At 34.8% G+C, this 27969-nt stretch overlaps 1 protein-coding gene across 1 annotated transcript; it reads left to right on the top strand.

Moving 5' to 3' along the window:
• Positions 1 to 100: 100 nt before the first annotated feature.
• On the top strand, positions 101 to 27969 carry UBE3B_2 (Ubiquitin-protein ligase E3B; the record flags this gene model as incomplete). The annotated part of the gene is made up of 22 exons (XM_051219357.1): positions 101 to 211; positions 245 to 294; positions 330 to 391; positions 429 to 493; positions 537 to 593; positions 762 to 852; positions 4748 to 4833; positions 4870 to 4952; positions 7568 to 7673; positions 9672 to 9795; positions 10910 to 10974; positions 12171 to 12283; positions 14631 to 15163; positions 18791 to 18959; positions 20370 to 20488; positions 22877 to 23102; positions 24086 to 24185; positions 24231 to 24362; positions 24467 to 24544; positions 25465 to 25671; positions 27679 to 27816; positions 27964 to 27969. The coding sequence occupies 22 exons, from the start codon at positions 101 to 103 to the stop codon at positions 27967 to 27969; spliced, it is 2721 nt and encodes a 906-aa protein (XP_051066739.1).

Genomic DNA, 27969 nt, shown 5'->3' on the forward strand with positions numbered 1-27969 from the left:
GCTAATTTTGTCGAGAGAGGTTTGTACTTTGTACATGGTCACACTATCGAATATGTACGCAACGGCGCTAAATGTCTGTGAAGGCCGTTCCGACTGACTTATGTTTAAGGAGGTTAAGCCTGAAGTAACTGATTTTATCGAACAAAGTAGGAAGCAAAGAAATGAGCGGCGCGATGCTAAAGCTAGAGCGCTATCTGCTGTAATCATTCAAGTGAGTTTAAACAATGTTTTAGGATAGTTGTAGAAAAACTGGAGAAGTTTCGTAGTTAGGAGAAATGTCATTCGAGGCTTTCGGTTTGTCCGTTTTTAAGTAAACTTGTTATACTCAGATCGGAGTTTGACTTCAAGATACTTGAAGGAAATGGTGTCAAACTGACTCAGTTGATTCCTGGTTTGTTAGATATTTGCCCTTGTATTTTTGCTTTAAGCCACTGAACTTTTGAGGTATGTAAAGTATCTAAAGTTCCATTATAACTCGAAACTGGATTATAAAGTAAGTTGCTCTTATCAAGGTTTAGGGTGTTTACTCTCTCTAGCGTTTTCTAGTTCTTATTCGATATATAGTGAACTCTGTGGATACCGGAGACTTTAAAGTATTTTACTTTGAATTACTCATAATATTCAGGTTTCTTATGTATCTCTGGCGTTAAGGAAACCCACACTGGTCGATTGGATAATTACAACGAAATGGTTGTTCTCTACGGTTGTCGAACATATGGGTTCTTTAGATGTAAGTTATTGTCGGTACCATACATGTTTAGCCATCCATTCCTAGTGATTCCAAGGTCTTGAACATATTTCTGTCATTCTTACTAATACATACCAACTGTTGCCAGTGGTCGCTGATACAAGGTGAGTTTATTCCATAATGTATTAGTGTTATTGCTATTTGGTTTTTGTATATTTGAGTCAAGTTATTGAACTAGATGAACAAGTTTACTGTATTTAATTTGTTTTGATTCTTAACATTCATTTTTTAGCTCAGTTCTTCCTTAAGTGAGTTAATGTCAAACAAACTATAAGACGATATGCGACACTCAAAACTCAAAATATTGGTTATTGAGTTTCTGCTGCATTTATATGCTCTTTGTTTTGCCCTTATTAGGAAAAAGATATTTTGTCATAACGTAGGGATAACAGTACTGCATGTTTATGGATTCTGTCGAGTAATTCTTAAGTTCTGTCGTATATAGCTGAACACCTCGAAGGGTTAGATGTTTAGATTTGTAACAAACATCGAGTTGAGTTTTTGAACTATATACGGGTCTGAAAAGTGACCCGACATTTCTTTTATGTTAACTGGATTCTGATGGTTCGTGATCTAACAAAACGTTCGAAACGTACGTTTGTTAAGATGACGGAATATATTTGAGTAACCAAATAATGTTTCATTACAGTAATTAAGAACTGTAGTTGAAAACCCATCGTTTCACACAGAACTTAGTGATATGAATTATTGGTGCCTTATAATCTAGTACAGTTCACTCGAACTGAAATTGTCTGCAGTAGTCGATAAGGGTTTGATGAACGCAGGATTAATTACACTTATTTAGTCAACAATTCTAGAAACTTGTTGGTTTTCATCTTCATGATTTTCTGTTACCTTTAAATCTATGCTTATAACCTCATAGGATAAGTGGTTTGTTTAATACTACCTAGAGTCCTGTGTGCTTGATATAAGCATTACTCTTGGTACAAGAGCTGTTATGAAGTTCCGAAATTGTTGGTTAGTCCAAAAAACAATATGTTTGCACAACGTGAAAGTAATTGACGAAACCATAACTCAACTTCAGGCAGTCCTCACTTAATACGGTTTGAAGTTTAAACGTAACCTTTCGTTTTTGTAAAATAAGTAGTGATGCATGAGTTGAAAGTCAAAATGGTGGTCTGGTGGTTGAAGCTTTAGGTTTTCAGCCAACAGGTGTCAGGTTGGAACCATGCCTCTTGAGCTAGTATCAATACCCCTCACCCAGTATGGTTCAAAGGTTAGTACATAAACCTGTACTTGGTATTTGAGTTACATTAAGTAACAATCAAGTTAATATGGATTGTGTATTAGTCTGACAAGTAAAGTAGCTCTTCATTCGTGTTCCAGACATGCGTCACCTATTTCAATCAAGGTGGTGCAATGCTATCGTAGGTGAACAAAAGTATAACTTCATACTAAACGCAAGAACATGTACTTGGCTGACGAAATGCATTGTCTACTAAATAATTTGCCTATTCATTGACGTAATTTGTCGTAGGATCAAGTTAGTTTCAATCTGTCATTCATATCTGTTAAGGAAACCGGTATTAGGAAACCGAGTGTTAGCGAAACACTCTCAGAGAAAGATGGATATATTATACATTCTCAATCCAGGAGATTGGATCGATGGGCAGAACACTTTAGGGATCAGTTCAACTGGCCTTCAGCCACACTTCGGTTTCCCACAATCTCCAGTCAACCTGAATGGCAAGTTAATGTACGTCCTCCGTCACTTTACGAAGTTGAAAAAGCCATAGGAAATCTGAAGCGAGGGAGAGCACCAGGCCCTGACAGGTTTACTCCTGAGACTTTTAAGGATGGTGGCTCAGTATTAGCAGTGAGATTAACTGAGGTCTTAGGTAAAATTTGGGAACTGGACATAATCCCATCTGACTGGTCTCAATCACTGATTGTGCCAGTCTATAAGAAAGGACAAAAGTCCTCTTGTGACAATCACAGAGGAATCAGTTTGACTAATATAGTGTCTAAAATATTAGCCTCAATAATACTTCGACGCCTAACCAAAGCTCGCGAAGAACAGACTAGAGGAAACCAGGCTGGTTTTCGACCTGGACGTGGTTATATAGACCACATATTCACACTACGTCAGGTTCTAGAACACAGACACACGTTCAGACGCCCCACAATCGTAGTATTTCTTGACCTTAAAGCAGCATTCAACTCTGTTGATCGTGAGGTTCTATGGCAGTGTTTGTCACTGAAAGGAGTACCAAAGAAGCACATTAACCTTGTAAAGGCTCTCTACTTGAACACAACTGGTCGAGTGAGAGCTTATGGCGAACTGTCATCAGAATTGATTACCTCAAGTGGTGTTCGTCAGGGCTGTCCACTTTCCCCATTCTTGTTCAACTTTGTCACTGACGTACTTTTAGAGATAACACTCTCCTCATCTAAATTTACAGGGGTTGAACTCCTACCGAGAGGTTCACTTGTTGACTTAGAATATGCAGATGACATAGTTTTATTTGGTGAAGACGCCGACAAAATGCAGAGTCTTCTGACCACTCTAAGCAACAATGCAAGCATGTTCGGGATGCGATTCTCTCCTTCGAAATGTAAAATGTTGCTTCAGGATTGGGTTGCATCGACACCCGAACTAATGATAGGGAGTGAAGTAATTGAGCGTGTCGATCGCTTCACTTATCTTGGAAGCTTTATCAGTCCTTGTGGTCTGGTGTGTGACGAAATCTCAGCACGGATACAGAAGGCTGGACTAGCTTTTATCAACTTGCGTCATTTATGGCGTAGGCGAGATATCCGTCTATCAACAAAGGACGTGTTTACTGCACAGCAGTTCGTTCGGTCCTACTTTATGGCAGTGAAACATGGCCGGTAAGAGTAGAGGATATCCGTAGGTTACTAGTATTTGATCATAGGTGTCTTCGAAATATTGCTCGTATATCCTGGGACCATCGAGTAAGTAATGCAGTTGTTAGGAAACGGGTACTAGGTGAGGATGGCAAATCAATTGATGACGTAGTGAAACTTCATCAGTTGAGATGGCTGGGACATGTGTTACGTATGCCCAACGACCGACTGCCTCGATGTGCGATGTTTTGTTGTATAGGAGTAGATTGGAAGAAAGCTAGGGGCGGCCAGACCAAAACATAGCACAAGTCCATGAAGTCACTAACAAGTAGACTGAGTCATATTGGTAGGTGTAGACTAACCTGGTTGGGGACGGCGAGATGATAGCAACCGATGGTTAGAGACCATGAATTATATGGCTCAAAATCGTTTGCAATGGCGCAGGTGCATCCATTCTTTGTGTTCTCCCAAATTCTAATCTTCTGGATTCTTCATGTCCCTTTTTTTCTCCTTCCAAATTTATTTCACTGGATTATACTCCTTGAATAACATCTTCAAACCCTGATTTTTCTGATTACAGTTTATAATTTTACTACATCTAGCACTACGGGATTTGAATCGACCACTGCATCTCTGTGCAAATGTGGTGTGGCAACTCGAACTGATGTACGTACATACGAAGTTCTACGTTGTTACTGACTGACTGACTGATCATTCATATCTAACAAATATACTTGTTCACTGATGGCAAATTTATCGCCAATAAACATGGCTTGAAATGGTTGCATTCAACTACACTCGTGTCAATTTGATTATGTGCTATGTTTTTAGACAGTCTGGTGCTCATAGTTGCTACCGACTAAATGATATTGACCGTAAAGATGACCTTATTATCGAATGTTTAGTAAATATATGGTAACTTGGTCCAGGTTTATTCGTTTGGCCCCTATTCATAACTCTTATTTAAGAACTAATGAAACTGGTCAGTTGCATAAAGCTTGTTAAGTAAAGTTAATCATCTAACAATCAAACCTGCGGATTTTCATGTTATCTATTTTCTGTCTTCAATGATAGATCCGTGAATACTAAATTTCAAAATGGAGATTTTATGGTTATTGTACCATAGCTGTTTCATTTGAACGCTAATTTTTCAAAGTTCTTATTTTATAGATGAAAAACTGAAGCCTGCGATGAGCCGATTGGCTACAACGTTTCTCCAGCATCTTGTGCAAAAGAGTTTATTTGAACATTTGAATGTAAATTCCCTTTTTAACTAATCGGTCGCTTTCCAGGCTGTTTTGCAAAAGGGTTTGACTAGATACACTCCTGCATTAACAAAAGTATCTTTGACTGGTATATTTACCATTGCTATGAGGTTAGTGTTAAATTGATGGGAATATATTTCACATGAATTGGTGCTTGATTCTGCTTGTCCATGAGAGCTATGTTATTACTAAGTACTCTGGTTCAGTACCTAGAAATAGGGTCGTTAGTTTTGCTTTAATTTACGTGCCAGTGGTGCTGTAGTTAAGCATTTTTAGTATAAGAATTAACAAGTCAGCCTTTCATATATAACTCATTTAAACATTTAGGTAGTATTTATAGCACTTACATAACAATTTTCTTCTAATGTTACGTACTTAAACCTCTCATAAGTTGCTGGAGTGTAGTTATAATAACTTATATTCCAGTGCTCTTAGCACTTAACTTCATTACCATCTTCAAACCATCTGTACATTGTGTGTGAAATTGACAAAGTACCTAGTCTGTTAAAAGCTCCTTGCTTAGCGCTGGTACGTATTTGTTGACAGTGAAGCATTTCAACTTGACGATCCAAATCAATTGGCGGCTTTCAACTTATATCTGGCAACGACATGTGATCATCATTTAAACACAAAATAATCCCTGAAATTTCAACAAAGACATGTGTCGCACAGACGTAATAATAGTATGAGCTGACTGAAGATAAGATCTTAATAATAGTAATCAGTCAGTCAGCTGCAACATGGGACTGAGCACATATGTGCATTGGTCCAAGTTGACATACCTCAATAGCATAACAAGATGAACACCGGATTCATCAAAGTAGTTAATTCAGTGGTGGTAATATATAAAGAAAGATTGTGTATAAGGATATTTATTTATTTATTTATTTGAACACATAAATATTGGTACAAGAATGCGCCAAATATGCGCCACACAAAACAATGAGAATTTAAGGGGAAGGAAAAAGAGAGAATAATAACGAAGAGATTGATGTAAGGTGGTGTAATAATAATGGTAAAGATGAGGGAACGGAAAGGTACAATCAGAAGAAATCTTTCAGTTAAGGAAGTTACAACCACTTTTTATGAAGAAAGTAAAAGAAGGTTACAGCAGGATCGCCACTGGCTTCTATTCTGAGCCATATCCGATAACGTCTCTAACCACTGTGTTGCACCATCTCTCGGACACCAACGATGAAGTCGTGAAGGACCAACAGAAGCCAGTCCTGTGCAGCTTTCTTTCATCCCACGACACCATGTCATATACTGACCACCTCTTCGCTTTCTCCAACCAGTCCCAGAGTCGGCAAATAATGCACGACGTGGAATTCTCTGGAATGACATTCGTAGAACATGTCCAAGCCACCGAAGTAGATGTTTCAAGATGGCGACACCAATTGCACTATCGTCTCTGTGCCCGAACACACGATGCCGAACCTCTGCATTACTAACATGGTGTTGCCACTGGATGTCAGCAATCCTTCGGAGACAACGATGATCGAACACAGAAAGTCGTCTAACACCCTCAACTAGGAGAGGCCAGGTTTCGCAAGCATAGAGCAAAATTGCTCTCACCGACGCGTTGTAGATCCGGCCTTTTACATCCAGACTGACATCACGAAGGCGCCAAAGGTGGCCCAGATTGGCATAAGCCGCTCTGGATTTCACTATATGTGCATTGATCTCATCATTCACACCCCCACCAGCACTTATGCAGCTACCTAGATACACGAACTTCTCGACTACTTCTATCTGCTCACCATCCAGAGTGAGTACAGGATTAGAATCCTGCCAGTCTTGTAGAAGTAGTTTGCACTTCGAAGGTGCAAAGCACATACCATACCTACGGACACTGATTGCCAACTGATTAAGTGCGGATTGCATGCCTTGGGCATTATCGCACAGTAAGACAATATCATCATCCGCATACTCAAGGTCGAGAAGTCTTTCTCCAGGCAACAGATCCACACCACCATTACTTACATCCATCAGAGCTGTTTCCAGAATGTCATCGATGGCAAAGTTGAAGAGGAATGGTGAGATTGGGGAAACCCTGCCTAACCCCACTACTCGAATAGAATAATGGGGAGAGGTGGACTCCAATCGGCGCCGACGGCCGCTTGGACTCCACTCACGGTCATTTGTATAAACCTGTGCTTGATAAATTAGTTTCATTAAGTAATCAGTTAGTTTTTTGCCTTCAAATCATTTTCATATTCTTCAAATTATTTTCATATTCCTCGTTCCGGCAGTGTTTGGTATCTTAGTTAAGTAAACTTGACGGAAAGTATTGTTATCGACTGTAGGTTACCAATCTAAAGTTGTCAGACAACATACTTTTAATAGGATCCAATACTTCCGATTGTAGCTTTATGATACTGACTTCTCAGCTATACAAAAGTATTTACATCACTGTGTTTAGGCTCCAAGCTGTAGCAAAAAAAGTTGTTTAGGAAAATAGCTTTTTTATCGTCTGTTTTATTAGGACATACTATTTTGTGGGATGTCGTTATTAGCCGATTTATATGGGTTAGTGTCTTTATAGATGATAAAAGATTCCAGTTAAAGTAAGGATAGAGGGAAAAGCAGTTGTCCAGGCCCATGACAAACAGTTTGATTTACAATTTCCATAAAAATTTACGTGGATTTCTTCCAAGTTTTATTTCATGATTTATATTAACCAACTTGTATGAGCTTTTCTGTATAATATATTTTTATATTTCAGACCCTTGATATATGAAAAGTTCCCTCAGAAGCTTGTTATTTCATTTACAAGAAATATCTTAACTGTACCTGGATTTATACTGCATATAAATTCCATGATGAATGAAGTAAGTGTAATATTTTTAATGGCGTTAAAGTTTCCTTGAAGATTTTGATTGATTTTTTATGTGTACTTTACATCTACTAGCCTCGTTTTTGTTTTTCTGCCTAGTATCTTGTATGTCTTTCGAATAATTTGAAATATATTTTTACAGTGGAATTGGCAACATATAAGTTGATTTGGACTCACGAGACAAGGTTTCTTATCGGTGCAAAGTCTTCATCACCCATATTGCGTCTTGGTGGTTTATCCATCCGAAGTTCTATTATTTATTACCGAAATCTCAGTTTTTTACCTATAGAATTTCATAAGGAGTATTGAACTGCTGAAAAGCTTTTTGAAATTCTGATAGCATAAAGGAGTTGTTTGTGCCAGATAACAACCTCTAGTATTCATCTCAAATCAATCAAGTTTGCGTTGATTAAGACAAAGTCATGTTTCCAATGGTGTGAGGATTAATCGTTATTCAGTGTCGAACTCATCTTCACTTAAATAGTCAGATTTTTTGAATAATATGCGAAGTTTTCGTCATGTTAAACCAGTGGATTTATCAAAAGTACCAAGTTTTCATGGCACATTAAAAGTGCTTTTGTTCTGTAGACGTTTACTTTGATAGCTGATAGTTAATTTGTAACTCAGAAGGTATCATATGGGAGATCTTCAGTTGATGATAAAATCGATAGATTTTCTGAAAATTGCTCTTTAAGAATAGCCCGTTGGTAGATAATTCATTCTATAGACTGAATGAGAAAAGCTCCGTCTCACGAATATCGTATCGACTCATGGGGTCTCTAGTTTATTTTAATACGTTTCTTTTTTATTGATTTTTTCTTTGTCACGAAGTGTAGCAACTTAAACCAATGCATTTTATGTAATGTTATTTGTTGTTTTGTTTGCTTTATGTATAAACTAGGTGTATAATAACAGGCCTATTGTTCACATTTTCATTTGAATGTCATGCTTCCCAAAACTCTCTGTGAAATATCAAGTTTCTTCTGTTCAGTATTTCTACACTTCATAGGTTGTTTATCAGACCATTTACTTAAAGAATAACAAGTCTCCAAAATATATTTATAATACTCAGAAATTAAAGTCCTCATGGAGTTGTCGGTATTGTGCTCATTAATTATGTAATGATGCTTTGTAAAAAAATAAGTTTAGCTGTTGAGATGTTGAAGATTTGTAGCTCAGGTGGATTATTTCGGTGGAGTTTTGTCCTCTTAGCTGGATGGTTTGGCCGTGAAACTTTCATCTTTGTTCTGAACGACATCCTCAGCACAAACTTCAAGTAGAGGTTTTATATTCAACAACCATCACGTAGAGACTGAGAAAATTCCAATAAGTTAAACTTCTTCAACCATAGAGCAATACAAATAGCTGACATAATAAGATTAGTTTTGACTGTTTCATGACTGTCGTCGCAACATATCATTATCTTGTGTGATTAGAACCTTGAGGCTTGAAAGATATCGTCAGTGTATCACAATGGGGATTTCCAGTACATTATTTTGACTCATAAGTTCAAATCCAAATCTTTAATTCTTTTTATTCGTCGTTTCTATAATTTCTACTTATTTATAATTTTGAATTGTTTAATCTTCTCATGGATATAAACAATTTCCAATAGAACACATAATCAAAGTATTGTAAGCAAAACGACTCTTCAGCGTCCTTATGTCTCTTTGTCTGAATTCTGTTTATAATTGCCATCCTAGGATATATATATATATATATACCGTTATTATAAAATCTGTATATGTCTCAACTATCCTGACATCTGTCTCTTAAAAACTTTATTACGAATGTGTAATTCTTCATTACAGCAGTTTATAAATGAAATCATTTACGTCATTTCACACGCGAATGGAATGGAATTCATAATCTAGTACTCGACTACAAACATAATTAATGGTGTACATTTGTTGTTTATACACTTTCCTGTCCATTCACGTATGTAAACAAATCCTCATCTTAACTGTGTCTGATTTAATTGTTTTATATATAGGCGTACGATATTATAGTGAATGAGAGATTGTGCTCCAAAATCATCATGACATTATACGATAGTTCAGAAGAGTTCAATATTCTGCTATCTAAGCTAGATGGATCATATGTTTTATGCTTGATTGGTAAGAAATGTTAATTTTTCCATTATCTTCATATTCAGGTTGATTTGAACATACAGTCAATCAATAATAATTATAGTTTTGTAATATGCCAATAAGTAGAAAATTGTATTTTTGATGTTTCGTGACCTAATGCAAGTCACTTTCTTTTTACTTACTAAGAAGAAGTAAATCACATTAAGTCACGAAACGTCAGAAAAACAATTTTCTACTCACTAAGATATCAAAAAATATATTTATTATTATCTTTCTATCCAATGCTCAATTTATTTGAAACTATGAAGTCTAAACTTGGCATTAATACCTACAAATATAGTCAATTATTTTGAGGATTTTCTGTTTGGCATTCAGGTCTCTCTATTTTTGTTATGAACTAAACCTAATTATTTTAAACTGACTTATAGTATTAATGTAATTCACTAACTAAACGCGAAGTTATATGTGTGTTTTGTCGAATTGGATTTCTGCTCAAAATGATCTTGGAGTTTTCTGTAACATTTGTCAAAGTATACACTCATGCTCAATATTCTCAGGTTTTTCCACAGAATCCATTCTTTATCTCCACTTGACGGGTCCATATTATTGTATACATTGAGTCGTTGATCAGATTTCCAGACCAAAGCTTGATTCCTAAACGGGCAGCTAGATCATGTTTTTATCAAATCCCAATAAAAATACAGGTAGCAGTCATCTACAGCAAACGGTATTAACTAAACTCGCTTAAAGTGGCAACATGCCTGTAAACTACCGGTGTATTAAATTGGTATTTCTAAGACTAACACTACTTAGACTTGAACGTATCACGCTCACATATGAAATTTCACCAATGTTTTAACTACTAGTTCCACAGAATCTGTTGAACAGAGTACACATCATATTTAAATCCATGCTTATAAGCCTTGGTGGTTAAAATTAATTGGTCTCAATGCTTTACACTAAAGTTTAATCCAAGCTGAAGTGAAAATTTTCGGAATTATCAGTAGTAAATCAGGTAAGAAACAATACACTAAATCATGGAACGTTTCTTTAGAATAGATAAACTTGATGGATTCATTGAACTTTTAACAAAGTATTTTCTTTTCCTCATTAATTATTTCTATCAATATTTATTATCTAGCAAATCTTATCCAACTCAGTCTGTTAGAAACTGATATCTTGGCCTCTCATTGTACAGAATTTTGTGTAAGTCTACAATATTGTTAAGGTATATTTTTTCTTCAGTTGCCTGATAATCTATTATAAAATAATCCAAATCCAATAATAATACTGAAAAGTGACCTTTCTAAAAAAATCTTAACTTATTTTGATTTTAACAGTTGAATTCATTAGTCGATCTAAGCTAGACCATCACCGAAAACCTGGATGCACACTGCTGAGGGATCTCATACTAGTTTTTGTACAAATTTTTGTTTAGTTTATAAAGTTCTCAATCAAAGCGAGACCGTTATTCGCTGCTTTCTATTTTTTAATGCATTAAAAAATTCCGATATCCATTCATAATACAAGCTGTTTTCAAATGTTTTCTCAATATTGATATGAAAGACGATATTACATCCTCATAAGCTTTTCCTTGTTATCACTGCATGTTATATCTAGAGCTTAGTTTCTTGTTATAACGTGTAAAACTAGAGCACTCGAACACTAGAACCTTCCAAGTCGCAGGTGAGAAGACAGAAGACAAGTGAAAGGAATGCTATTTCAAACAGTGTCATTTATGGTACAGAAATGTCAGGTATTTGTAGTTTTTAGTAAAAACGAAATCATTATTATAGTCTTTTAATCCATATACAGGGGTCATTAGCATTTATCCAATAGGGAATCTACACGTAGGGATTTTGGAATATTCTTCCAAAGATGATTGGATGGAATATCTTCGGCTCTTTCTGAGCTTCTTAGAGCCTCCTCGAGTTCACTCGTGGACGATCCTCACGCTGCACACAAACAACAGACATTTGATTTAATTGTTAAATGATTGGCACTTTTGTGTGGTGACTTACGGATAACTGAATATACCAACTTTTGAAGTTCATTCTGACTATCCAAATGAATGCTAGCAAAAAAATGAACGATCGACAACCATGTCGTCTCAGCGTTATTCTTTAAAAAGAAAAAATATTTAAGCAAAACCTTTTCTGACATAGAAATATGAAATAAATATTTTTAGAATTCCACCATCACAAGGTCTGTAAATCAGCCGATGATAATTCAAATTCATTGAGCATCCAATGGGTTTAGGGCTTCGAATATCAACCGTTTTCTTAGCCATTATGATAATTATGTACTTGAAAATGGAACTGCCAGACATCTCTTTGACTAGATCAATATTAGTAAGAAAATTTCATAAACGAAGAATAAATGTTCTGTTTTTTTCACTGTAGATTGTTTTATCCAAATCTATGCATTATTTGGGTACTTATGTTGGTAGTAAAAAGTCTAATCTTTGCAGTTGGCATCCAATTTTGGGATGGTTCGCTCAATCACTAGATAATTCGTGAGTTCTTGTAAACGGCAATATTATAAACTACTAACTTTGATCACTGATTAACTTAACCTTTCTTTTTATTTAAGTCGATGTTAGAAATGCAATGTACCTAAAAATATATTCCACATGCTATTACACAAATCCGAAATTTATCTGTCAAGTAAAATTCATGGGTTTAGTTAAAATGATAGTGTTGTAATCCTTTTTAAATGAATTTTTAGAAAAATCAAATTGCCGATTGACTTTACTAATTTTATTCGGTACCACTTGAAACTCATTAAATTGACTACACATCAGTTTCAACAGATTTGGAAAATACCTAGATCTAAATATTATTTAGTATTAAAGGTTTTATTCAATATTATATTTTTTGGTACAACATAGAATTCTCAGCACAAAGTATTTCAACAAGTTTCGTTGTCTTATTTCTTAATCAGTCCTGACAATAAATATTGAGTAGTCGCCAGTTAGATGGAAGCAGTTTAAGAATCGACATATGAATAATGTTCATTCTTTTCAATCCATATTGTCTGCCACCATGATGTCGCTGATTGTAAATTTTCGTAACTTGTACAGTAAAAGGTCGTGAACTTTTCATAATTGCACCTAAATAGGTTATGCGAATAATAGACATAATAATGTGTTAAAACAAACAAAAACAACTTGTTGAAATATGTCGATAACAGGAAAAGGTAGCCCAGATATTCAAGCAGGCTGCTTTAGAGATTTGTACTTATGTATAAACTTAATGTAAAATGAAGGTAATAGTAATTACCATTTTAAAACTAATCATTTCATTAGACAACGGTTTGAAAAAAATTTTAACGAAAAAACAAACAAAAATAACCTTACGATAGATGAGATTTATAGTAGGAGTTATAGAGTTAGGATTCGTAGTCCTTTGGTCGAAGGTAAAATTACTTAAATCATTAAACATATCATAGATTCCAGAAAGTTGGAATCCTCATTTTTTGAAATTATTGGTTTCTGACTTCTCTTGTTGAAATAAAAAAAATTCTGTGAAGTAATGGATTGTTTTCATCAAATTGTCATTAGGAATTTGCATTTGAATAAAATATTTTCTAATTCTTAGATTAATTAAGAAATATTTAAATTTCTTAGCTTCAATTACATCAAATAATGATGTCCCAAATAGTTGACGGGATACACATTTCTGAGAAATAGGAAATGGTTTATAAAATGTTATGCTTATTTTGATAACAAGAATCATAATGTAAGTTAGTGCGTGTCAAGTCAAAAAAACTTTTTCACAAATTATTTAGAATTGACTGATTGTAACAAGTAGTAGAATCCTGTGGACCCGTTTATTCCTATTAGGTACTCGTCAGTAGGGTGCACCTTCATCTCAATGTTGATTTTCACATAAAGACTTGATCTCGTTAGCTTTTGCTTCAAGCTCTAACGTGTTATTCACTGAGCTACTGAGTCTAGGATAGCCATTAAATAAATTTTATAATTGTCATGAGAAAAAAATATCTGTAAATATTTGACTTTTGGGTTGTTCGACAAATCATTTGCCTGTTCGTATAAAACAGAACGTAAAATAAGAAAGTGGTTTTCCTATTCCTGGTCAGGTCTAATTCAAATTACCGTTTCGTAGTTAATCTAGCGTTCAATAACCAGAATCCTTTTGTCACGGTTCTTGATAATAAAAAATATATGACGCTCACTAATGTAATGCTTTTAAACTCATGATGTCTTTTGTATGTTGCATAAATCGCATTATAGAGATTACTAAACAAAGTCTAGAATACAGTGTTTAACATAGAAACGTCATCGTGAAAAGATAGGTAAAATCGTAAAATATATACATGGGAACTTTTGTGATACGTCTCAGTCCCTACCTGAATTTGTCTAGCTTCTTAGCACTGATTCGGTACCGTATTTTTGCTAAGACCGTGTATTGAACACTATATAAACAGTACTTTATGCAATACCTTGCAGAGATCATATCATTGTTAGATACTTATCTTTACTTAAATCCGTAATAAGGCTACTTAAATTATTGTAGACTTTCAACAAGGCCTTTTGAATTATAAAGTAATGCATCACATTTTGTAAAAATATCCTAAACCTTAGGAATCACATTTGTTATCAGCTTTTAAACAATTCCACCTTGCGTCATTTACACAATTTTGACGATTGTCTCTTATTTTGTAGCACAGTTTATAAATATTTTAATGGTTCATCAGTTTCTGTGAGATGATGACTAAATAATGTACTTAATTCGATTTGTAAATCTGAGATGTACCATGATGATGTTCATTGATTTCCCATTTTATTTTCTGCATTTCTTTGAATAAGCTAATTATTATTCTTACTATTTATATTTCAGCTTACAATCAGCCATGTCCTTTGTAACAAGTCAGTTAAGACTACTCTGGAATGGTCGGATGGTTCGTTTATTATTTGCCGATCTGTATGCGCAAGCTGAGCTAAACTTACCTGAGTTAAGTACATCGGACGGCCGTTCATCTAGCACAGGTCATCATTCTACGAATAAAACTTGTACAAGTCAACATGGACCTGGCACACCTTCTAAAGCAGAAAAACTTGCTGTGTTAGGGTTATTGCCACCTATTTCACGGACGGGCGGTAGTAGATCGGCTGGCTCTGATATTGATGGTTATGGGCATCGTGTACGTCATGGTCTTTCAAATTTTCTACGTCAGATATCCAATTCTTCAGCATATCGTGCTAGATTTCGAAATAAGAGAGAAATAACTAATAATTACATTCCAAATCTTTCCACTGGACGTTCAGATAGTCCTGGACCAAGTGATTTACCGAAATCCTTAAAAGCTGTGTGTATGCTTTATTGTTTTACTTCTGGAAGTTTGAAAGAAATTAGAAGCGCTATATTGGCAGGCAGGTTAAATGAACTGAATTCTTACTTTCTTATTAGATTACACTTCATTATTATTTTGTTTACCGAATTAAAAAATGTTTTTACTATCGTCGTGTAATGGAGAATGTCGTTTAGCGACAAATTGGGAAGATTAGTTTAATGGTGAGAGCTTAAAACAAAGTGTTACGTATTTCACATTCAAGCAAATATTCTATTGACTAAAAAGTAAGTTTTGTCAGCTAATCATCATCTGGTATTCCTTGAGTTGAAGCTTTTGGATAAGCTAATTTTCATGAACTCTCATCACTCGAACACCTCACATTTATTCAAGTGATCAATCACTCATTCATTCATAATGGTAAATTTAGATTTTCGACTTTGAATTATCGGTAATGAGTAATGTATGAACCTGTTCTGATCATAGTTTACTATTTTAGTCCGAATTCACTGTCTGATAGATAAAATTTTGGGTTAAAAGTTTTTGGATTAGTCCCGTAAATGAACTACATGTTACAGTTTTTGTTACTGCTCAGTATTACAATCGACACGCTTACATGGCGGTAGTTTGAGCTTATAAAAATCGAGAAATTTCGGGATAGTGAAAAAACTAATCAAGATATCTTGTTACCGACCTCATTGGAGCAGAGATTTAGTTAATAAATCACATTAGGTATAGATTTAGATTATTTTGAGCTGACTTTGTTTAGAATGTACTGAAAGTATATTAGAAAGCAATGTTATTTAGCTCACTTTTATTTCAACTATTCAGTGAAATAAATATGATCACTTAGCAAATTTTGCAATTTTTTAGGAGTTGGTCTAGAAAAAGCTTTAATCATGTTCAGTGTTTAATTCACTGTGGCCGGGATAACATCAGCCAGTCAGTCAGTAACAACGTAGAACATCGTACGTACGTTAGCACAGAGATACAATTGTCGATTCAAATCCCGTAGTGGTACAGGTAGTAAGAGTATAAGCAGTAATCTGAAAGATTAGGGTTTGAAGATGTTATTCAAAGAGTATAATCCAGTGAAATAAATTTGGAAACAGAAAAAAGGGACATGAAGAATTCAGAAGATTAGAATTTGGGAGAACACAAAGAATGGATGCACCTGCGCCATTGCAAACGATTTTGAGCCATATAATTCATGGTCTCTAACCATCGGTTGCTATCATCTCGCCGTCCCCAACCAGGTTAGTCTACACCTACCAATATGACTCAGTCTACTTGTTAGTGACTTCATGGACTTGTGCTATGTTTTGGTCTGGCCGCCCCTAGCTTTCTTCCAATCTACTCCTATACAACAAAACATCGCACATCGAGGCAGTCGGTCGTTGGGCATACGTAACACATGTCCCAGCCATCTCAACTGATGAAGTTTCACTACGTCATCAATTGATTTGCCATCCTTACTAAAACTCATGTTTTACATCAACTGAGCTTCAGTCAGTGGGAGAGTAGGCAGAGACGACGAAGAGGCAACGACGAGTGTCCCTATCTTTTCGGATCCTTACTGTTCCGTTTAATCGGACAGCGCACAAACGACTGTCTACTGGGATCCACTCTAAGAGAGCTAGTTCTGCCCTAGGACTCAATGCTATACCTACGCCGGCGAGGCCACGGGAAGCAGAATCAGGGCTTCCAGATACACGAAGTGTGAATCGAGTCGGTTCTTTATTTTGGCATGGTGAGGTCAAATGAATGACGCTACTCGGATCCTGTATGCGTGTTTGGGAGACGCAGCACACATCGATGGCGTGGGATTCTAAAGTCTTAGCTAAGGAAGCCTGCTGTCCTATTTGGCACAGTGTTCGAACGTTAAAAGCTCCTACGTGTAGTTTGTAGCGTGGTTTCAGGAGACCAGGAATAACGTTCCGCGTACTCGGATCGTTTGCCGTAGTGGTGCGAGGTGATAAAGAGACGTGAGGAGGGTTAGTCATGGAGATAAGAGAGGTATTAGGAGGTGTAGGAAGGATTTGAATGTGACCAACTTGGTGTCGTGTGCTGTTACGGGTATGAGGGCAGCATTGCTGCAGATGCTGGTTGTCCGAAGGAAACACCTTGCTGCTGTCACACCCCTCTACAGTCAGCAGTACGACTTCGCCCTCAGACCTTGAGTTGCTGCTTTTAGTCTTACCGTTCTCCAATCGACCTGCCTGGCATGGTAGGACCTACAGGAACATATGTTCCAGCCAATATAGCTCGGTTAGGTCATCACGATAGTCAAGCTCGACCACCGCGTAGCAGCTACGGTCGGGGTCAGGATAACATAAATTTCTAGGTCAATATTCTAGTAGCATATCTCCTCGGATCATGATACACATGTGTTAGATATCCTAAGTTATGGTCTTAAGCTAATTGTCTGTTATGAAAATCCTACTAGTGTTACAGCCGCGACCGTAGTGGTCGGGATTTCCTATCTTAGTTACTCTATAGAGTTATATTATCTGGAACACTTGTTCCTTTAGGTCTTACCATGCAAAAGAAATCGGTTGAAGAACAGTAAGTCTAAAAACAGAAAACTCATGGTCCTAGTCCCGAGTCATACTGCCGACTGTACCACAGTGTAACAGCAATAAGGGGTTTCCTCCTGGCAAACAGCATCTACAGTGATGCTGCAAGCGTAAGGGGTTAGAAAAGTTTGATTCTAGAAATCTTATACCTCACCTTGCCTCATGGAATAACGTCTCCAGTAGCAAGGCTTTTTTAAACACGAAGCCAACACATTGAATACTCGCCGCAAAAAGATAGTGCCTTGTCCTTCTTAAGAATTCCCCCCTTCGATTCTGTGGTCACACGTTCGCGTCACCGATACCATCACTAACCCAGTTTCCTTTTCAGATTTCTCATGAGGTAATATCCTTCCTAACATCACTCGAGATCATCTTGTTCACACTCAAATCCCTACCTCACCGCTTGATAACTGTCCCATTCTCACGACTAGCCCTTATCCACGCACCATCGATGCTAATGGTATGAGCTCACGGAATGTTATTTTTGTCTCCTGAAACACACGCTACAAGAGACAAGTTGGAGCGTTTGATGTTCAAAACTTGTGTCAAATAGCACGACAGACTTCTTAAGCTCAGACGCATCCATTTTTTCTCATACCCTGGATTCTGTAATTCTAAATTACCGTATAAATTTTTATTATTTTCCGATTAATTTGTATTTTCTTGAATCATATCTTCTCTGCCGAATCTTATTTTACTGTCAATAATCATGTTACTACCTTTACTACTCTGAGATTTGCTTTTAAAATTTCATTTCACTGTGCTAGTGGGGTGTGGCAACTTGAACCCATACATATATGTACCAAGTTCTACGTTGTGCATGACTGACTAACCGAGATGTTGCAATCGTTTAGTTATAATTAATAAATTGTGCAATGTTTCCACTCAGATTACTATTTAGGGAATACATATATATCTGGACATCTATTTTTCGTTTCCTCAAAAAATCTAAGTTGATTAGTTGAGTGTTTCCTTCATCAACTTTCAGAGTATTTATTAAGGAACTGGACAGTTTTTGTTTATTTACAAGATCAATTTTCATCAGGATTCTTTTGTCATGTCTCTTCTTCGATTTATCTGTCCTAGCATAACTTATTATTTTATTGTGTTTCAATAACTAACAATCACTACAGGTTTATCATTAGGTGATTTATTACCTCGTATGTGGCGTTTAATTTCTTGCTGTGGATCTGTACGTGATTGGGCTCATGTGATTATGAATTCACAATCAGTTTACCATTTAGAACCACATGAATCTCATTTGATGCAAATATTTGCTTCAGCTACAAGCAATTTGTTGAGGTATGTTGTCTACTTTTATATATAATACCGGTTTTTACTTAACTGAATATAAGTTATTAAGCCAAGTGCACGTTCATGTATTCAGCTGTTGTCGACACTTTGTGAACATGATATTACTGTGGCTTCAGATCTGAAAAAAGTCGAGCGCGATGTAAACTTGTACTCAAATATTTGAAGGTCATTAGTGAATTTCTAAGCAATTCAGTGGATTATTTATAATTGTTAAATTTAAATTGATCAGAGTTATCTTCATCATTAAAACATTCTATATTCATTCATACATTCTGTAAAGTGACGGTTGATATAAAACAGAATACAAAGCGGTTTGTGTAACGAAGACCATTTGACATCGACTCGCTTTTGTCACAATATGTGGTTAAATCATATTGATATTTTGAGGCACTTCTACGAAAAGTTGGACTAAAAATTTAGCGAACAATATCTATTTATCTGTTTTTGTAAACTGATTGTTTCACTCAATACAATTGACTGCATTCAAAATATTTTACGTTGAATTGCGACTTCAATTTAGTTTTCGAAAACCAGGGGACTACTGTAAATTAGTTACACTTATGCTAAATTTAATGTCCTTCTAGTTGAATGTGTGCTCTTTTTTAAACCTCTGAAAAATAAATAGTCATCATAATTGTTGCGTGTAAACTTATGGTAGTATATTTCATGTTGACAATATCCTCTCATATTCGAATTGCTCATTCCTGTGTGAACTAGTTGGTACGCACTTGATATGACGGAATATTATTTGTTCTATATGACAAGTGTGAACTTTGGTTCAATGTGAAAATTTTATTCCCTGTATTAATTCAAGTTAAATATATTTATTGTGTGTTTTTAGAGTAACTCTATGTATTCCCCCTCACCTGTGGTACCACAAAGTGTGTATGAAATTCGGCATATGAATGATTGTATTGTGGTCTGAGGGTGATGTGATTTGGTATTTCTTGTCGTTGGGTCTTCGAGTTAATAAACCTTCATTGCATTAATATTTCATGATCCGACTTTACATCGTGGGAATTGTACTGATTTCTCTGTATAAATGGTAGGATCGATTAATTGCAGTTTTTTCCGATTGTCAAGTAAAAGCAGTAAAACTGTGGTCTCAACAGAAGCGATACGTACATAACAGTGACGATGGAGCCTATTTTTCAGTTATCACAGTGGGGATTCCGCAATATAACAGCATTGCTTAATGGATTAACGATTACAAGATTAAAAATTTCTACAGCGTTCAGTTAATTCTTCAAATATTATCAGTTCACAATAAAAATTGTTTTTAATTCTTTAAAATTATTTATAAATAATTAAACTTTTAAAAAAATGTTTCTTTTTCTTGTGAAAAGTAGATAAATTGATTAGTACATTGTATAATTTACTGTATACTTTTCTTTGTAGCATATTAGATGATGCCGAGTTATTTGAATTGAAAAAATCGTTTACAATTGACGAATTATGTTCAATGGGCTCATTTTTTAATCATTTAATTTATGAATCAGTCATTATGGTACCAGATCGTAAGTGTCAATTATCTTTCATTAATGTGACTGTTTGATCAAGTGTTGTTATCTACTCTATTAATAAGGCAAAACACCAAAGTAATTCAAATGAGATCAAATTTACAAGATAATACATCCTTCTATTAATTCACAATGACTATATTCTCATAACGTAGTTAATCGAAGTTGACAATTGTTAACTGTCTATATCATATCGGTTTACAAATAGAGTTGTAAACAGTGAAATTGTAAAGCCGTTGTGCAGTAATGCATCAGATAAAATGTTCCACAACGTTTTATGTAAATAAGATCTTCAGGAAGAGAACATTAGTGCTGGTAAAATTGGAAAGCAAAAAGTCTTGAAATTCGGCGAAAGATAAAGGATGAATGAATTTGCACCATTTTGGTTGACAGAGGTTCACTTCCTGATTGACTGGTTTACTGTAATTGCCTGAAAATTTCTGGTTAGATTCATTCGGTGATACTATGGTGTGGGGTACTTATATCCACACATGTAGTATATGAAGGTTACCAGATATAGAATGTATTTCAGTAGAAGGTCGATGAGGAAAGAACGAGAACGGAACGCAATTTGTATGAAAACACATGAACAATGAAATCTGAGACAATGGATTGATGTTTGCAACAGGAACAGTTAAGTTTGGGATGACGGATTGATATTTTGCAAATTAACGATTTACTATATGGTTCTCAGATTTTATTGAGATGCTGTGTAATTTCGTGTCAAATAAATTTGATTGTTTCCACTGGTGTTCTTGTTCACTACAATACTACTGGGTACTAGGATTATTTATAAAGTAAATACTCATAAACAAATACTAGTGACCATCTCATAATTGCCAAATTCAAATACCATGTGCTGTAGATTCTCAAATCGTTACTCAGTGTTCGAAATATCTTACATCTTATACACATCGCTTGACAGAACTGTGATATTTGAGTATCCTCAGTTAAGTAATGGATTCTTGGATTAAGGTAATCAGATTCATCTCCGTCAACATGTTTGTACTAAAATTGTGTAAGGATGTTATAAAAATTCACATCATGACACAAGAAATTCGAACGTGCTTTCTAAGCAAAACTCGAGAAATAAGGTTTAGTTTCATTGAAATCATGAGACAATCTAAGTTAGATCACCAGTAAAAATCTGGGGGCACTGGACGACTATTTTGTTCTGTTATGGGACTTTTCAGCATAGCGCATCCACAGTCCTCCACTCGGTAATCGAACCTAGGACTCTCGGTGTCTCATGTAAACCCTTAACCTCTAGATCACTAGGCCGGTATCCAACACTGTTAATGACTAACCTTGGTCAATCCATGACCATCTCCCATCGTCTTTTTTTTGGGGGGGGGGAACTACCTCACACCCGGCACGGATTAGCGTCGCTAGTCACGACTTCTCACCAGGACTCCGGAAATTTCCTCTCGAATCTAGTTGCTGGTGAGCACACAATAATTTTCACTATGGGGTCATGGAAACTAAACTTCCTAAGTTCGGTCCCCTCGTTGGAGATCATGGTTGCGCACCGCCGAACGGGACGGTGATCCAGCGCTTACAGGTTTTCAATGATAGTCAGTTCATGATTTCAGTGAAATTCAACAATTTTTTATTGTTGAGACCGTTAGTATTTCTTAAGTTAACTAAATACTTCTTCAATGTTGTTTTCTAAAATATTTTTTATGAGAATGTCAAGGGTGATAACTAACTGTGAAAATAAATAATTTGTTCCATTTTGTTGTATGTATGTTTATTCTTAGTTTGTAAGTTATAACAAATGAGTTAGTGAAATTTAACGACGTGATTTTGCGCTATGACTTGATTTTATAAGAATTTTCGTTTAATGTTTTATTAGTTAGTACCCTTGACTGTCTGTCACAGTTGCTAGTTCGAACCTCACTTCACCTGCTACTATTCTGATGATATTTGACTATTACAATCTTTTTCACATAAAACGTGGAGCAATAATTTAGTGGTTAAGTCTTCCAACTTTCATCTGTTAAGTCACACATTCGAGCCTCACTGTGCCTTTTTCATTTGGACAACCAAGTAGTATCATTAGTTTATCATACCAAAGTGCATAGTGGATTAGTTAATTTAATCAAGAAAAGTTGATTATACAATAAAATTGTTATCAGCTCTTTAAAAAAGCCATATAATCAGATTCGATTGTTAGTAACAATTTTAACGATATTCACTGTAGCCTATGCAGGAAAGGTGTGCAGACTAAATATATTAAAAATAAAATAGTTAATTTCAATAGATACTTTGATGTAATTAACATAATAATAATAATAATCATTATTATTTTTACACCTTTCCATTTACATAAATTCCACTTGTCTTTTAATAAAATTGTCTTGTCTTTCTCCGCTCCTATAAAAGCAAATCAACTTAAATTATGGAGTCCGTCTTGTAAAGATGATAATAAATTGAATAAAACCAATGAATCAGTTGCAATGTATGATAAAAATAATAACCCTGCTGTTCAATCAAACAGTTCATCTACTGTTATGCCTAATTTATTTACAATTTGTTTACGTTTATTATCTGTAATCTATGAACGTGATAGTAGACATTTATTTACACCACCGGATTTTTGGTTAATATCGTAAGTTACTTTGTATAATCTGTTATACGCTTTTTTGTTGTTGAAAAACTGCATGTACTTCACATTTATTCATAGTATAATCCTTACTTTGTATATTTGACATGTGAATATGATTATACAGGTGTATATTTGTTATTGAAATCACGAATCGACCCAAGTTACACGATAATTAAAAATTTGAAAGCATTAGATAAGTGTCTCGTCATAGTTTGGAATTTCTCAACAGTGCACATGCGCGACCCCGCATCTGGGATTCGAACCCAAAACATTTGGTCTCGGACATGAACGCTTAACTTCCAGACCACTTGGCGGGAATCCAATGGTCTATCAGTCTTCTACTTATTGATGAATTACTTATTATCAACAAATTATTACAGTTAGGATATCAACCAACTTTTGATTTATTCATGATCTTGAATTGCACAAGTTGTTAATCAGCAAGAGATTAGTTGGGCTAATTACACTCTATATTCTGATGGAAAACACTACGGTTTCTTGGAATTTATTAAAATATACTTCATTTAAGACGTATCACCGTAAATTATGTGAATTTTAATAAAAATTACATCAGTTTGCTAGTTGTCATTGTGCCGTGGATGTTTTGGCTAACACAATTTAATTTTACTAAAATGAATGGAGTTTTCCTCTTAAGCAAGTATAATATTTTTATCTGATCATTTTGTTTCTACTATAGTACAGTAAATCTTGTTTACAGATAGTTATGACCTAAGTGTTTTGTGTAACGTTTGTATCTTTTAAACCTAAAATATCAGATTAACTACTTTTTTCTGTGTTATTTAAGGCTTGTTGTAATGACAGAAAAATGAGGAAAAAGAATCTTAATTTTTCTTGTTTATTTTTATTATAACACTGATAAATTCTATCATCATTTACATTACGTTTTCTTTATTTTCTCCTTTCTTAATTTCGGGTCATTTTCGTTGAAATCACACCTGATAAATTAAAATTTTTGTTGAAATCAGAAATCTCAAAGTTTCAGCTTTTCTGGCAGATCTACGGAAACCGAAACCACATGCGACGTTTCTGCTCAAGCATATCCCGCATATCATTCCGCACAAAGAAGTATGTGATGTTATTTAAATGTTAATGAATGAATTTTTTCCTAAGCGTGTTATTCTTTTTCGAGATTTTGTACGCGAAGACAAAGCATCGCTGGGGATACATACTCGTACAAATTGGCTTACAGATGATGGTCCAGTTGGTGCTGTCATCACAGTTCATAGAAATCGTATTGTTGAAGTAAGTTTTGATGCATTATTATTATCATCGATATGTAGATAAAAGTATATTGTGAAGTAGTTGTGACGTAACTATGTTACTAATTCACTTTGCTTCACTTTTAGGACGGTTATCAACAGTTGGCAAATTTAACTTCGTCTCAGTTACGTATGAAGATACGTGTACAGTTTGTAAACGAAATGGTATGTTTGAACTAAGAGATAAATCATTTTATGTAGTTGTGGTAATGCTTAACGTTTTTGCTGTATAATTCTCGGTGTATGTTACATTTGATAATTAAAAAGTAGATTTTCACGAGAGACTATACAACTTATATGCCTAATGTTTTCTGAGGTAGATAACATCAATTTGAATGTAATGCTTTTATTCAGGAATGAATGAACTGAAACACAAAAAACAGAGCTACCATATACACATGGATTTGGAAAATCAAGACTTAACTTTCTGAAAGATTGATCCGTGTTCAAAAAGTGTTGTATTATTGAGTTTTAATCATAGTCATTTGAAATGTGAATAGCAGTCTTCCAAAAGTAGTTTGATTTCTTCTTTTTTGGTCTCTGAAGTGTTTCCCACACATTTACAGAGGACAGAAATGTATATACATATTTATCTATCTTTTTTTGGACAATTCACCATGTACTTTTGTTGTAGAATAACTCTGTGCATATTGTAGCAGAAAATGACTGGCATACAGTAAAATTAGGAAAAGTGAAAATAACTAATGAAATGTCAACAGAGGTTGTTACGAAAATATGGATTAGAAAAAAAAATATTATCGTTGTTATCCCTACTTTGAGAAACTACCATTTATTAATGAAAAAGAACTAGATAATCTGATGTCGTCCTGATAAACTATATTAAGGACAAATAAATCAGCAATTAGTAGACTGTAACCTCTAAACTGTTCAGCATACTAAGAAAATTATACGATTCTGAACTTGATTGAATAATGGTAGGTCTGATTATTTAGGAGTTTGTTCGTTAGGTGAACGGGTATCAATGACAATTTTCTCACCTCTTTACTTATTTAATGTGTACGTTAATTTCAATTTTATGATTCAGTCGTTCATTGTTTTATCTGTCCTAATATTTTAATGTGTAGGGTTTAGATGAAGTTGGTATTGATTTAGACGGTGTGTTTAAAGAATTCTTAGAAGAAACTCTTCGTCGTGTATTCGACCCTAGTTTAAATTTGTTTCGTGTGACTAATGACCAGCGTTTATATCCGTCACCTACTTCACATTTACAAGAAAGTCATTTACAGCTCTTCGAATTTTTGGGTAAAATGCTTGCCAAAGCTGTTTATGAGGTTAGTGATTTTTATATCCAATCTGTGTACTATCTAATGCTGATAGTGAATCGTGATTTTTTTAAAGAATTCAAATTAATATCCGTTTAATCAGCTTTGGTTCACACTTTTTATATTAGGTCTAGTGCTACTACCAGTTAGGTTGGGGTTCTAACATACATAAACTTAAAGTATCATTAACCTCTCTTAAATAATTATTTAGTCTGGAGTAAAGACAGATTATACTTGGGTCAGATAAGCACCTGAATGATGCATTGTTTTACTTCTGAGTTATTCATATAGAATTAATATCAAAAACTCTTCATGCATAGGTAACTTTACTAAGGCCGTTTGTCACTTGTTATATTATTCTAATAATGCAACATAAAATCACCAGTATGTTATCTAAAGTTCCATGTTTATATCACTGGTACTGATAGAGTAAAAACTATCTAAATCAAAACGGAAGTGTTTGAGACTAAAGTCAAATTATTCTTACAAACTTTTTAACTATTATTTCATACTGATTCGGAAAAATTTCCACAGAGTTCTAAGTATGATAGCCAGTGCATTCGTATATCTATTTTTTTATTACTCCTACATGTCTTTGTAGCTTTATTTCTCATTTAAATGAACGCTAAAAATAATCGAGAATAAATATATCTTAGTGATACGCATATATTGATTTTTCAGACAATAATCTATATATTTTTATCTCATGAGTGATGATACTGTTCTATTTGATCAACCACGTTTAAGTAATGAAAAAAGCTGCGGTGTAAAACGTATGCAGTCAATCTCAGTTTCAACTTGGTATTTCTAGGTATATACAGGGCTTATTTTTGTAGATCTGTTTTTGTTGGAATCCGAATAAATCAAGTAAACGTTTGTCTAACTGAATAATCAGTAATGTCGTGAATAATTCACGTTCTATGTGCCACAAAGGGACTATTGAAATTGTGTAATTATCTAATACCTTGTCGTAATGTTCAAAAGTAATTGAAGTGAACATGTAGGTTGTATAACTGTGTCGAAACTTGATAATAGTTTATCAACAAGCAAAAACTAAAATAAGAGCAAACAACATGGAAGCCGTTGCGTTTAAACAAGGATTAAATAATCGCACAGAATTGTGGATAACTGCTTCAAGGATTGAAAGAAATTGACTATAATGATAACTACAATAAATGTTAAAACCATATGTATGTAAACATACGTGTAGAAGTTGTTAGGAATACGACTGTTTACTCAATGTTAATAAGTAGCATAAAACAATTCACAAAAGAGCCGAAGAGAAGTGAATAAGGCGAGAGAACGTAAAACAAACTTAACATATATGGTTATTCATTGTACACATATATTCTCATTCTGGTCATCAGAGTTACATTTATCTGTCAATCATAAACAAATGGACACATTGTCGTGGAAACACATGCAGCTAGTTTTTAAGATTTTATTCTAATTGTTACGTAGTTATGACATTGATAAGTTATCGCACTTTTTATAAACAGTGAACAGTACAGAATTCACAGTTTTCAAGTTACTTGAATCATGTCGTTGAATGGTATTTACTTTGCCGTAGAAATAGTAATAATAATAGAATAATCAAATGCTTTATGTATTATGAAGCCGTAGTCAATAGAATTCAAGCTTGTCTGTTGTGAGGCAGTTACTCATTGAAGACAATGGTGGACGGTCGCTCAATATCGTGGATTGGTTGAATTTAGACGTTAACACCGTTAGATGCCGGCTCACTGGTCTAGAGGTTAAGCGTTCGCGCGCGAGACAGGAGGTCCTAGGATGGGGTCACAAGATCGTGGACTCGCATTCCTGAGGAGTCCCATAGTAGGACGAAACGGCCGTCCAGTACATTCTAGTTATCAGTGGTGGCCTAACATTGGCCCATTCATGATAACAATCTAAACTGAACATTCTCTACATTTTTATACTGATTATTATGGATTAACTAATTTTCATAATTTCTAGAACACTTCAGTTATCATTCGTTTGTTTTTATACTTTTCTTAGTGTATTGTTGTGGATGTACCATTTGCAAATTTCTTTTTAACTCAATTACTTGGTCGTGAAAAAGCTGGATGTTACAGTTTTCTTGATGAATTAGCCACATTAGATAAGGAATTATACAAAAGCTTAAGTTATATTAAAGTTAGTTGAATTCTCTTAATTAATTTTTATAGTTTAAATTGTCTCACAAATATAACTGTAAAATAATTCACATAATTTCTTCCACGTTATTACTTTAAAAACATTAAAAGGTTTGTTTATTTATTATTTATTTGAACGTATAATCAGTGGTAA

The sequence above is a fragment of the Schistosoma haematobium genome, chromosome 4 (genome assembly GCF_000699445.3).
Source record: "Schistosoma haematobium chromosome 4, whole genome shotgun sequence".
Taxonomy (NCBI): Eukaryota; Metazoa; Platyhelminthes; class Trematoda; order Strigeidida; family Schistosomatidae; genus Schistosoma; species Schistosoma haematobium.